At 45.0% G+C, this 13,670-nt stretch overlaps 1 protein-coding gene across 3 annotated transcripts; it reads right to left on the bottom strand.

Annotated features, from left to right (window-relative positions):
• Positions 1-488: 488 nt before the first annotated feature.
• Positions 489-13,378, bottom strand: rfx3 (regulatory factor X, 3 (influences HLA class II expression)). 3 transcript variants are annotated; one of them, XM_086135632.1, is made up of 17 exons: positions 13,276-13,378; positions 7,946-8,058; positions 7,766-7,854; positions 6,475-6,733; positions 5,555-5,629; positions 4,744-4,925; positions 4,547-4,666; positions 4,341-4,465; positions 4,117-4,232; positions 3,528-3,643; positions 3,292-3,446; positions 3,105-3,202; positions 2,772-2,921; positions 2,024-2,232; positions 1,787-1,940; positions 1,422-1,464; positions 489-1,122 (listed from the first exon to the last, which is right to left on the bottom strand). In XM_086135632.1, the coding sequence occupies exons 2-17, from the start codon at positions 8,051-8,053 to the stop codon at positions 842-844; spliced, it is 2,280 nt and encodes a 759-aa protein (XP_085991758.1). In that variant the 5' UTR covers positions 8,054-8,058; positions 13,276-13,378; the 3' UTR covers positions 489-841. The 3 variants fall into 3 exon arrangements, with proteins under 3 accessions (XP_085991758.1, XP_085991759.1, XP_085991760.1); XM_086135633.1 differs by lacking the exon at positions 5,555-5,629; XM_086135634.1 differs by lacking the exon at positions 13,276-13,378 and adding an exon at positions 8,178-8,969 and having other exon boundaries at positions 6,475-7,854.
• Between the last annotated feature and the right edge of the window lie 292 nt (positions 13,379-13,670).

Below are 13,670 nucleotides of genomic sequence, written 5' to 3'. Positions count from 1 at the left end.
TGAATTGGGTTTACTGGTTGAATTTCAGGATGAACCCAAAACGCACTCTTACATTGACAGCTGAAGTTAATATGACCTCTCAAAAAAATTCCCCCCACACCATCATAATCGTGTGGGGACAAATCAGTGAATGGACCAAAACATTTCTTGGTTCGATTACAGTTGCCATTTAAACAGTCCACTTTAAAGTGTCATCATTAGGTTCCAACCGAGATACCGGAAGAGTCACAGAAAGGCATGGATTACAAGTCCAACATCTGTTATGAATTCCTGCACTCGGCTCTTTGTTGGACAACCAAAAACTGTGCAGAAAATACTGAAAACAGTTGGACTTGCATTCAAAAGGTTTCGTGACGATTACATTCAATTCATCTGTACAGATTTTGGTGCTTTTTTTTGAGTTCATCCTGAAGTTCCACCCGAAAGCTGATTTATGGAGTAGACTACGGCATATGTGCTGGCTCAATAAACATCAGGAAACACCAAGATAACGTATTCTAGTTTAACAGGACATAATGATAGCACCATTGTTTTTTTGTTTTTTTTTGGGTTGTACTAATTAGAAGCAACTCTATACAGCGGGGCCGCATTTCAGCTCATAGACATCAGTAGTAGAAAGTCGATTTTCGTTAGACCCTGCGATTCACGTGGTCCTCTTTCTCTGGCAAAATTCGGCAAAGATTCAAGGGAGGACGCAGCATTCAGAACAGACGCGGGGAAAACCGCATCGCTTCGGTATCTGACCCGGGGTGGGGGTGGGGTAGATACAGACAGACAAAAGACGTAAACGTGGCGGTTGACGGATGTGTCGACGAAACGAGACGGGGCTGAGACGTCACCGTCAAACGGAGGCGTAGGTGTTGCCCGTGGCGCTGCAGTGGCGGATGGTGGGGGTGCCGGCCGAGGGGGTCAGGATGTGCTCGCTGTGGTCCCGCGGGGGCTGCGGCAACGAGTGCAGGATGTTGGGCTGGACCACGCCCACCACCGGGTGGGATCCGTCCTCCAGGGCGCCCACCTGGATCACTTGGATCACTTCGTGCTCCGACTTCTCACGTTTAGCCAGAGGTTCCCCGGATTCCTCGGGCTCCTCGTCTAAATCGCTGTCCATGCCGCTGGTTTCATCTGGGGCGGGGGGACAAAATGAATGTTTTCAAACCAAACAACCAACAAGCACCGAGACTGAGTGCAAAGATGCCAAATTATGTGATGTTGCGACAGAGCGAGACCGTATGACTTGACTTGCTTGAAATTTAGGGACTCGACTTGAATATCTTGATTAACAACTCCCCCCTACACTGTAATTTGTGTCTACATTTGAAAATGAAGACATGCGCATAATGTTGTGATTTACTCAAACCTCAAGTCAATAGCGAGAACTCAAGACGTTAAAAAAAGCAGCATCGGATGCAGGAACAACATACCTTTATCGATGTTTGTAAGCGACAGGCTGTTCAGGCTGTCAAACTGAAAATGGAAGATAAAATCAGTTTTAGCCTTCTTGTCTGTGCTTGAGTGACACATATCCAATATAACTTTTTGCGTTCACCAAACACATGAAACAAACGGATTTTTATTCCGATTTGGATTTCCATCTAAAAAAAAAAAAAATCAGATTCTGTGTTGTTTTTTTTTTTTAATCAGTCAGCTTCTAGGATGCATGATAAATAGATTGGGCCATTTGAGCAAAAATAAAAAAACAACCCACACCCCCCCAAACCCCCCCCCCACACACATTTTCTCCCCCCACCTGAACAATAGAATGTAAATCCAAGCAGTAATGACACACCTCGCCCATGACGCCAATAGGAGTCTCTCCCGTAGCTTGAGCCACCCGATGCTCCACCAAGTAGAACATGTACTCGTCGTAAAGCAGGCGGATCAGGTGAAAAGAACCGAAGCTCGCAGCACTTCGCAGGGTCAGGTCCCTGATGACCATCGAACTGTGACACGGAGGGAACCCCAAAAAAATATGAACAAGTCTTTTCTCGGGCCGATTGGGCTGCGTTTGTCTTTGTTTGGCCACCTGTAAAAGGACCACTTGAGTAGGAACTGCCGGGCCGCCTTAGGGAAGCTGGGCCGCTGCTCGTAGGGCTTCAGCACTTGAGTGACCACGTTGTCCAGCCAGGCCGCCCACTGCTCCAGAGAGCTTTGCTGCTGTAGGGTAGCCTTGAAGTCCTGCTCCAAGTGCTGAACCATGTTCTCCTCGCACTGGCACACCCACGACGCTTGCTCCTGTTCACACGACACCCCGCAGGGGAGGGGGGGGGGGGAATTCCCCGGAGGCTTGTTTAACAAATGAAAAACTGACTCTGCGTGACGCGACACCGCGGTTGTTATAGTACATAAAATGAAATAACTCGCGCTAAAATACAAAAAAAAAATTTTGTTGATGAAATAAAATAAAACCCAAAAAACTAACTGAAAATACATCATACGCAATCGGGGTTAATTTTAAATGCATTTATTTCGGTATTGCTGTACGTACATCCAGAAGAAGGGAGGTCAAACATTTGAATTTTACGTTATTAAATAATACTTAGTGAAATTTTTAAAAAATCTTGTACTCAACAACATATGTATTCCATATATGAAAAAAACTAAAATTAATACTAAAACTAATAAAAACTTAAACAAAGCACTTCTGAAAAAAAAAGACCAAACCTGTTCTCACAACAAATCGAATTAAAAATACAACAACAAAAAGTCAAAATAAAAACTGACCATCATGGAAAAACAATCCCAAATGTATTATAGCCCTGCGTGACACCGACCTGTACGTTGGCAAAGTCGACGCGGTTGAGGTCGCTCAGCATCTGGTTGATCTGCGACGTGTTCTGCAACACGGCACGTGCCGCTTGAGCCAGGTGGTTCAGAGACGTGTATCTGCGTAGTGTTTGCGCAAAGGCACTAACTGCGGCAACCTGATTGGCGGGAGGAAAAAAAAAAGTGAGAGAGAGAGAGAGCAAACAAACAGAGTTGGTTATATTATACATGCACCAACCCCCGTCTGCCCCTCCCCATTCAAAAAAAAAAACAACAAAACATTTTCATTTGTCATGGGCATTGGCGCCACCTACAGAATGGGAGTGGAAAAATATCAACACCTTGGTCTGGATCATCCTCTGCGGAATCGCATTCATGGCATTATTGAGCCAACTTTCCAGGCTTTTGGCAAAATTGCGAATGGCTTGAGTCAAGGCACCTGTCAAAGTCGGATGGAAACCAAAGAATCATGACGACATTGCTGTAGATTTATCATGTCAGGGTTCAGTCGGGTGACTTGCGGCTCACTGGGAATGGGTCTCAGGACATCAGGGATGAGGATCTCCACAAGGGCCTGGTACATCAGATGGTCGCAGGTGCTCATCCACTTGAGCACAGCTTCGTGTCTGCACAGCGCCAGCAGTTGAGACTGCGGGAGTCGGGCTTCAATCTCACTTATGCTGCTGCGCATCAGACATCAACGCTGTAAATTTTCAGCGACACTGAGAGAGATGCTTCGAATTAGACCGTCCGCGTGTCCTCACCTGTTTTCCGTGATAGTGGCGCCCTCTACAGAGTCGGGTGGAGTATAACGCCAGAAAGTTTGCCAAAGCTTCTCAATGAGGCTAAACTGCAGGTTGATGACTACGTCCAGGATGGCCTGAGAACAAAATTAGGCAGGAGCGATGAGTGGTGGAAAACAATTAGCAGCGATGGGCACTTGACCCTATTTTTGCCAGTCTGTCCTCCGTCCGCGACTTGGGTACACTTCTGTCATCGTCCCCCCGTCTTTATTTATATAATAATTATCCTCGTCCTTTTACAGGGCTTCCGTCCCAGTCCGGCTAGATTGATCGTTCGTGAAATGGGTGTCTGCATTTGTTATGTTCTCCGACTGTACACTAGGCGGCAGTGTTGCTATAAAAATACTGATGAGATGAAATAGCCTGTTTTGGAAAAAAAAAGAGTGTTTGGCTACACTCTGACCTTGTTATTTTGCCACATACTTAACCCGGTTGGGGACGATTAAAGGGACGGATGAAAACCTATTTCCGTCCTTGCTTAAGCCATCCTTTAAAAAAAAAAAAAAAGCTTGTCGTCCTTCGTCGGTATCTAAATGAAATCCATAGTTACCTCGCAGTGCTCCCTGTAAAGTGATTGTAGAGCCTTGACGTCCTCGGTGCTGATGTTCTCCGGATTGCACTGCCCCAGGTCCAGCTCCACAAAGTCGGGGAGTGCCCGTGATGCATCTGTTGCCATAGTGACAGTTAAATGGCTTGCTCCATGGAGCGGCCATGGAGAGGAGAGTTTCAAATGGTTTCGGGAATTTGGTAGATGTGTTCGATACGGCGGCTGACCTAAGAACTGCTGGTGATGCTGACTCTGCGCGATGACGGTCTGCTCTGCTGCCCCCGGGTGGTTGTGGCCCCCACTTGAGTAGTTCTCTGTGGGGCTGGTGTCAAACTTCTGCACCGGTTTGAACCTGAAATTGTGGGGACACGTCAGTTTTTAGAAATCTGGAAGCAACAAGTGCGCACAGACAGCATGCGCGGCCCTCCTTGACCTCTGTTTCTGTTGAACGGGCTGCTGTCTGAGGGCCATGTACTGCATGTCCTCCTGGAGTCTGTTGAGCGGCGAGTCGGGCTTCACACGTATACCATAATAGTGATATTTGGAGTTCCCTCTGCGAGACATCCAAAGAATGTCACACGACAACAAGAATCGGAAGTCAAAAGACCCGACGGGCCGGCGAGAGTCGACCTCGTCCCGAGGCGCCTCGTGCGGAGTCCCATGAAAATGGAGCGGATGAGTTTGCCAAAGGACGCTGCGTTGACGGGATCCAGCTTCTGCTCCTGGCAGTGGCGCAGGTAGTGATTGTAGAGGGTGGATCGCGGTAGACTCACCCCCTCTGCAGTTTCGTAGTTGTCCAGCAGCCACTGCAGCTGCGGGGAAGGACACGCACGACTCATCTCAAGTCTCTTTAATTGCAACCTTTCGGGCATCTTAATTTGAAAATACAGGAACATATTTTGCTGAGTGTCTGTTCTATATTTAGAAATGTTTGACATACACTGCATGCATTGGACGAAAGTGACGGCCCCCATTCTTTTTATAATACCATACGCGTTATGTCATTTCAAACATTATCTTTAAAAATATACACTAGGTTACAAGGAATTTAATCCCCACCCCCTAAACTTGGAGTCACCATCCATCTGACATCTTAGTCTCTCAGTCAAGATGTATAAACTTAACCAATACTTGCAAACCCCCCCCCCCAAAAAACAACTTTCCTATTTCCAGGACTTTGGCGCCATCTCGTGGCATCGTTAGCCATTACAGGAAAAAACACAAAATTACAAAAAAAACAAAAACAGAGTAAATATCAAAACCAAGAATTCAACCGAAATGGCAGTGAGGAAAAGAGGCAAGTGGCGAACCAAAATCAAAGAATATGGAGTTGAGAGCGTCGGGAAAGCATCGCATGCGCGCAAAAGAAAGAAGGAGAGAGAGAGTGAGTGAGTTCGGCACAGGTCAAGGTTGAAGCAGAAGGCACAGCGTTGCAACTTACATGGCTGTTGAGCAGCGAGCTTCTCTGACTGGATAAACCCTCAGATTTTTGGAGCGTCTCAATCGCCATTTCAATCTGACAAAAACCACCAAGCACAGGACAACAAAATGTAAGAAGAGGGAAACCAAAACGTAAAAGACAGGAAGGTTAAAATAAACAAATGAATAAATGAACAGTCTAGGAAAGACCCCAGAGCAAGCGCCGGTACACCCAAGCAGAGCAGAACTAAAAAAGGTGCAACGCAATAAATCAGAATGTGGTGGGGAAAAAAACTCAAATTATTTCAGTAGTTACGCAGTTGAAACAGCAAAATGTCAGAATAACATACTGCATGATTTTATTTTATTTTTTAGAGTACAGCTAACAAAAATTACGTTCACAAATTTATAAAATACAGAATTTTGGATTGGAGAATTTTCCTCCTTGAAATCCCGATATACAAAATACGCTTCAACTTTTGAATCCAACGCCTGAAATGAATGAACTTTTCGAACTCACTGACATTTGCTTAGTAAGCCAGGAAATTACGCTGAAAGCGATCCAAATGGCCTGCTAATAATAGAACCCATGCAGACAACCTACCCTTCCAGATTCCATTGCGACAGATCCGACTATCACAATTTCCAGATGAACAAGAAAAAACCAAAAAAAACAAAACACATGTACAAATTGCATAACCATTCATTTCTATTTTTCTAACACGCGTTTAACCTAGTTGAGGTTACCGTTTGCATAATCATCACGGTAGTCGTTCTAATTGTAGACAACCAGGTACCAATTCATGGTAGGATGAGTTTTCAAGGACCGGTAACTGTAAATATGATGGAGAATATTGTTCTACATGTGAAAGTAAAGTTCTGAAAGTGAGGAAGCCGTAGGGGTGGGATGGGGGGGGTGGGGGCACTCGTTGGGCCACTTACAGTCGCTGGGGAGGCCCGTGCAGTCTGGGTAGAAGGGTGGGCGCTGGCGTTGTCCATGAGGTAGGACCCGGAAGCGCCGCCGATGACCTGAGCCCCCGGCAGGCCCATGCTCATGCCTCCGTTGCCCCCGCTGCCGTTATTAGCCATCCCATGGGAGGTGACCACCGTGGACACTTGGGACGAGCTCCCTTGCGTGTCAAAGTAGCTCCCGCCGCTGTTCTGGCTGTACAACTGTGGCTCTGAGTATGAGTAGGTTCTTCTGTTTAGGAAGACGGCTGTTATGAGTGATTTCTGGACTTTTAAGCCCACCTCTGATTGAAACTTGTAACATGTGAGCTCATGCTAATTTGCAAATTAACTGATTATTTATATTAAAGGATAAAAATGTGGACGGTTGTTTAGTTTTACTATTTTTTTTCATTGTATTACTTACAATTAGGGCCCGACGAATGTTTTTATTTTTTTATTTTTTTAAGGCCAATTCCAATATTTGGCAGAGTAAAAATTCAGACAATCAATTAATCAGATGTTTAAAAAATATATCTAATGAATAAAATAACTGTTTTGGGATCTTTAATGCTTGCAACAATAAAGATATGAATTACGGGCAAAACATTTAGTGAAAAATCAGCAAAAATCGGAACATTTTAACCCCAATTTTATTTTTTTGTTGAACATAATTATATTTGTCTTATGTTGCAATACGTTTCTATCATCAATCGATTAAATCGGCCGGCTGATTAATTAGTCGGGCCTTACCTTCAATAAATCAATTAATTTTTTTGGATTCAATCGGCCGTACTTTTTTTTCTTTCTTCTTTTTTGGGTTAAAAGTGATTTTGTGTTTCGAGCCATACTCAGCCACCAGTGGCTCTGTGCTCATGCGTGCGTGTCAATCAATAGCTGTGAGTGACGATTTGTGTGTATGGCCAGATGTGAGACTGTGTGTGTGTGTGTGTGTGTGTGTGTGTGTGTGTGTGTGTGTGTGTGTGTGTGTGTGTGTGTATATGTCTGAACATGCACTCGCGGCTCAGCTCTTTGCCGGCACTGCCTTAGCAAGCTCCTCAGGGGGAGTCCGTTTTAACCACAGCACTTAAATAAACAGGAGGCCTACTTCTGGTCATGTTCAGGTGACTGCATGCATTGGAGCACAAACGCCCTCTCGCCGCCACCGCCATGTGCTCGTGACATCGATGGCGGCACGGGAAGGGTCGAGGGGCGAGCCGACTGGCTGTTGGGAACGTAATCCTGCCCTTTGCGTGCGTGAGCGTGGGGTGGAGGCCTGACTCACATGTTGCCGTTGGTGTAGACGCCACTATTTTCCTCCACGTACTGCACCTGTGCTGGGTAAACATGCTGGACCTGTTGAACTGTCTGCGTCTGGAATGCAATCGCAGAGAAAGGCAATCAAGATCCCCACGCTAATGAAAGCGGACGTCGGCGTTCGTACGCGGCCGGCGATGGCGTTAACCTGTTGCTGGACGGGCAGCTGCTGGGTGGAGCTGGCTGGCTGGACAGGCACGGTGGTCTGAATAGGGACGGTGGAGGCGGAGTCAGCACCTTCTTCTGGGGTCTGCATGGCTCCTAAAAACACACACAAAAAAACATTGTGTGGCGTAATGGCTAGAATATGTTCGTGTGTCAACATGAATGTATCTCAAAGTTGGCAGTTTCAACGAGGGGGGTTAGCACGTCTGTCTCACATGCAGAGGTTCTGGGTTTGAATCTCAGCCTTCCTGTGCCCCTCCGCTTCATCCCACATTGCCCAAACAGGCATGTGAGCGTCACTGAAGACTGCACACGGGCGTTAACGAAAGTGTAAATGATTGTTTATCTCCATGTGTCTGGGATTGGGTGGCAACCATTTTCTACACGTGACCTTTCAGAAAACAAAACAAAAAAAAAAAACTTGGACCGGGTTTCCAAAACAGGTTTAAGTAGCTCTCTTGGCAATCGTTTGACAAGTCTGATTCCTTTTCGCCTAGTTTCACTTGTGTAATGATGGAAATGTCCTGCCACTTGCTTCTCCATATTTGTTGTGTGAAATTGTATGAATATGTTCCCAACAGTCTCCTGCCTTCATTTTTATACCTTACCTCTTGTCTGCTTTGCATCTAGTCCCGTATGTCGACAGACAGTTTGTTTGTCCAATCCTATTTCAGCGTTAACGTTTTGGCATGTACAGTAATTCTAAACCGCTAATCGGCTATGAGAATCAATCGTGCTAACGTTGTAATTTAGTCCGTTAAATTAGCTATCGGACCGTTTCTTCTAAGCACTTCGATTTCTAATTCGGCCTTCACGACCTCAACATTTTTCCATTCAGTCACCGGATGGTCAAAGCAAAACTTTTTAGCCAACTCTTGACCAGCAAAATACGTCAAAATACTAATCAGCATTTCCGGTGAGTATGATGCCTTTCTTCACGTTTTTTTCTTGTAGCGTTGTTACCCCCTTGCTGGTCAAACCCCATAACAGGCTTCTCCGTCATAGTGGAATCAATGGCACCTGTTCTGCGCCGCGTGGTACGCAATGTACTGAGCAGCTCATGCATCAGCGCCACATGGTCCTGTCTCCAGGTCAGCGGCCATAAAGCCGGTTAATATGTAACCGACTCCAAATAGACGTGGATCCTCATTGCTTTGTCAAAACTGCGCGCGGACACGTTTAAGAAAAAAAGACGCTCGGGCTTGAGGAATCGGCAAGATAGTTTGGGCACAAATTACGCTAACAGCTTGTAAGAACACAGCTCGGTGAGCATTTGTGACCGCGGGTTCAGAATCGAGTAGTATTTTGTAGTAAGACGATGACAGAGCATTTGGCTCCTGGGGGGTTTGGGGGGGGGTAGCTCCTCCTCATCACAGTTTCCATGAGCAAACCTCTCTTGGTTAATTAAGCTGGGTTTCCTTACAGGTTCCACTCTCTCCGGGGACAGTCTGCTTCTTCTTTCAACCTTTAGCTTCCGCATCACACTGGGCCTTTTTTCTCTGGGTGTCTTTTTGAGCTTTCACTGGCATTAGTAGTTTGGACGACTGACCTCCAAGTTGGAAATTGAAGTCGAGTCAATCTCTGCACCGGGATGCAGAAAAAAAAAAAGAGCAGGAAAAAGAATCGCCATTTTCTTCAGTCGTGTAGCCTCAACTACTTTATAAGGACATACGGTGATGACGAAATTGCCAAAGGGCAAACATGTTGATCGAAGCAAAAGGAAAATGTTTTAACTTTGATTCAACACAAATGCAGTCAAATCAATCTGCTATCATGGATGATGTTTATAGTTGAGAAGTCAGAATTCCAACGACTCGGAGAGGTTTTCAATAAAAATGTATCCGAATGATTCATCGATTATCAGAAATAACTAGCACTTAACTTGATATTCGATGAGTTGTCAATTAATGGTTGCAACTCAAAAATAGAGTGTAACGGATTCAACAGTTTCTGTCCCATTTCTTGCTTCGATCCAGCGGACATTGGCCACCTGGTGGCCATTTAAAAGACGAACGGACAGACAAAACTCCGTCAGAGCTTTTAGATAATTTTAAGACCAATAAAGGCTCCAAAAATGAATCGATGACTATAATAATTCTTTTAATTTGATAACCGATTAAATTTGACACTGCTAGTTGCAAGTCTGATGCTTCACATGAATAAACGGAGATTCAGCCATTTTTTTGTTTGTTTTGTAATCCCAGAAAGTCGACTCCATGGCGTACCAAATGAAAAAGAGAACCCCTGCATCACACAACTAAATTCCCGTTTTGCCTCACCCCAACCCCCTATGCGCGCGCACACACACACACACACACACACACACACACACACACACACACACACGCACCCACACTCTAAGCACACCTTCTGCCTCACTATTCAGGCACACTCCCTTGTGGCCCACTTAAACGCTGTGCTCCGCCGAGCAAGTGCAAGCCCTACAAAGACACACAGGAACAAAAGAGACAGAGGAGGGCAACATTTTTGTGCCCTGCACCCGCACGCCCAATTCAATTCCTCTTGCTAACGTGACAATCACGCCAAGCGCGAGGATTCCCCCTCCCCACCCCCTTTGAGAAAATGCTCGCCGATGTACTTTTTTAGCAAGTTGGCTAGACTGAGTCATGACTTTTTAAAAGTAGTTGAACAACTTTAACTCGAGGCAAGGCGGGGATCTGATGACAGCATTGCAGGAAAACAGAAGAAGGCGTGAGAAGGCAATTCATGAGAATCCAGTATTATTCTTTTTTTTTAATGCTGAATAAAATTGGAATTTAATAGAGTTTTATGATAAAAGGCACCCCCCCTCCTGAGAATAATCTCGCTTTTTCTCATCATATTGTAGACTAAGGAAAAAAACAAAAGAAGCGATCCTAGTCAGTTTTACGAGAATGAAGAGCTACTTTTCCCCCTCTAATATTACTTCATGTTTACAATCAAACAAATATGAAACTGTTTTTTCACATTTTTGGGGCTAAACCAGACTGTATGAACAGTATTTTTCCCCACATATGTTTTGTTTTTCAATGTGGCCCCAATACTTGTTTCACTGCGAGATTCCAGTTGGAAAACCCCCAAAACAAAACAGTGGCCACCACATTAACTGATGCTGGCCCGACTGAATGTTAATGGATGAACAAACATGCCCTTTTTTGGGGTCTCCTGAAAAGTGATGATACTGGAAAGCGATACATAAATGAGATGAAATCAACACGTTTTCGCTTAAAAAAAAAAGTTCAGTACAGTTTAAAAATCACATGAGCCGTATGATGGAGAGTTGGAAAGTCTGAATATTTTTGTCAGCGGATGCCTTGATCCCCGTTGTGCATTTTGGCTCCTGCGACTCCACAATTTCATCCACAGGTAAGTCCACATAATAATGATGAATTTAGTTCAGTCATCTGAAACAACAACCAAAACATCCTGACTCATGCGGTCATAAGATCAGATGTGGCTATGAGCTCCACTTTCACTGACAACCTAACATGAGTGTCTGCTTGGGTCAAGGCAGAAAGCAAACAGAATACAAGCTGCATTCTGCTGAGCCATGAAAATGGATGGCTGCATAATTGAATTAATCATCCCCCTCTTTTAGTGATTGGAAATGCAACAGGATCCGGGCGGCAGGTGGCACGATGCTATTCCTGCCCCGCCAGATGACAGGTAAGAGGTAACATGAGATGATAACTTGAAGTCCCCCAAATTGTGTGTGTGTGTGTGTGTCATTGAACGGGGAGAAGTGGGGAAGTTGGGCCAAGGGAAAGGGGGTTGTACAACCCAGTTTAGGCTGTAAATGACAACAGATCAATAAATAGGTTTGTATTTTTTACTATCGTGCTACTTTAATCAAATTGCCTTGGCTTTTGTGCGGTCGCTACGACATATTTTGCAGTTCTTTTTGAGATGCGTTCAAGCACATCGAGGTGGTACCACCTGTCGCAACCAACAACCCCACCCCTAGCCCTTCCCGTCCTCTCACCTGCTCCATCTCTCAATCTAAAACTTGACAGAAGGAAATATTTGAGTTTTACTGGCATCCTGTCATCTCCATTGTTTAATGTATGGCGGTAATCTCATAGAATGGTTCCAAATTGACCAGAGTCTTCCATTAAGACTCCACGTTGACATTATCAGGTATTTTGACGACAATATCACGATACAGGCAAGTACCTGGCAACAAAAAAATCCGATATACTGTCAACATATACATTTTGCTTCCATCAGAAAATAACAGTACGGTATTAGCATTTGATGCTGGTGTACTGACAATCAATATATGTGGTGATGCTGATAGTGTCTTCTCCAAACTGGAATGAATTGATTCCAAATCAATAGCTTCCACTTCAAAGCCATATCAACATTATTCGGTATATGTACGAAATTATCATGAAGAATCAGACAACACAAATCGCAATTTCCCCATGAAATTATGGTCAAATCTGTCCATTGGACATTGATGCTATGACAATACGAGACGTGGCGATATCGATATTTTGTAATCCCCTAAATCAAACTGAATGTTTCCAAATTGAGTGTAGTCCTTCACTTTAAAAGCCACACGACCATGAAACGGACAGGTGTTGCTTTTTTGTAACCTTCCTCCCCCCAAAATAAAAACTTAGCCTTGCGTTATCGACGACTTTATCAGCTTCGGAAACCACAAAGAGGGGCAGGCAGGTGGAGGAGCTAGCGACGCTATCTCGCTTTCCCAGCCCTTTAGACAAAAGGGAAAGTAAGGGCTTTGCTATTATTAGAACACGGAGAACCCCAGTTTAAAAAGACAACACTTCGCTCCGACGTGATTGTCGTAGTTTAATGGGAAATTTTGGTCACATATCTTCCCGATACAGTCATTGTGAGTGGGGTTGGGGGAGTGGCGGGGGGGGAAGCGAGACACCTGCTCCAGCTGACCAGCTAGCATCAGGGAGGCGGAGGGGGCTCGCTAACCCGGAGCTAGCACCTGACTCGCGAGTTTGATTTCAACATTTCGATCCAAAAACCCGTGGCCTCAAAGTACAATCGCATCGGTCGGGGGTGGGCATACGGTCTCCACGCCGCGGACCAGGGGAGCCGAGGCGGCGTTAGCACGCAAGGCTAACACGTTACAAAGAGGCAGGCTCGCTAGCAAAAACTGCTACCAGCCACACAGCCAGCGGAGCGAGCCTCCAGTGGACAAAAAAAAAAAAAAAAAAGAAGAAAAAAAGCCAACAACTCCCATGCACCGCGTTCACGTCTTAAAGAAATAAGAGGAAACATTTGAATTAGAAGGAAACTAACGAATGGGAGTAAAATCAAAGGTTGTTTGCAAACCTGCTTGTGGAGCGGCGGGTGAGTATGAGGATGGCGGAGGAGGTGGTAATGATGAAGCGAGAGCTTGTTGTTGGTGGGTTACAGTCGCCACGACTACGGTGGCTATGGCGCTGCCTCACCGGGCAACAGTTGCTAGAAAACTCCCCGCCAACTGGGAGGAGATTAGCTCTCCCTTACTTAGCGGAAATAATAATACTGTAATAACGATAACAATAATAATAATGAAAATACACGCCTCTTTTGTTCATTTGACACCACATACATACGTGGGCAGTGCTTTTATGTGTCGCTCAACTCCAGCAAAATGTGATTGTAAGGAAGCATCTGACCGGTTTATTAGCACCAAATCAGCCATAAATAGCAACGATTATAATTGAAACACGATTATGCATAGT

This window comes from Hippocampus guttulatus, chromosome 17 (assembly GCF_054856545.1).
Source record: "Hippocampus guttulatus isolate MCC_2025c chromosome 17, RoL_Hgut_1.0, whole genome shotgun sequence".
Lineage (NCBI taxonomy): Eukaryota > Metazoa > Chordata > Actinopteri > Syngnathiformes > Syngnathidae > Hippocampus > Hippocampus guttulatus.
This window is presented reverse-complemented; position numbering and strand designations above follow the sequence as displayed.

What these genes read in the sequence shown, in the direction of transcription:
- rfx3 (XM_086135632.1), bottom strand. Translation starts at nt 8,053, where the DNA reads ATGCAGACCCCAGAAGAAGGTGCTGACTCCGCCTCCACCGTCCCTATT. An exon ending in GCCACTATCACGGAAAACAG is followed by an intron (nt 3,447 to 3,527) that starts GTGAGGACACGC and finishes TCTGATGCGCAG; the next exon opens with CAGCATAAGTGAGATTGAAG. An exon ending in GCTTACAAACATCGATAAAG is followed by an intron (nt 1,123 to 1,421) that starts GTATGTTGTTCC and finishes CCCCCGCCCCAG; the next exon opens with ATGAAACCAGCGGCATGGAC.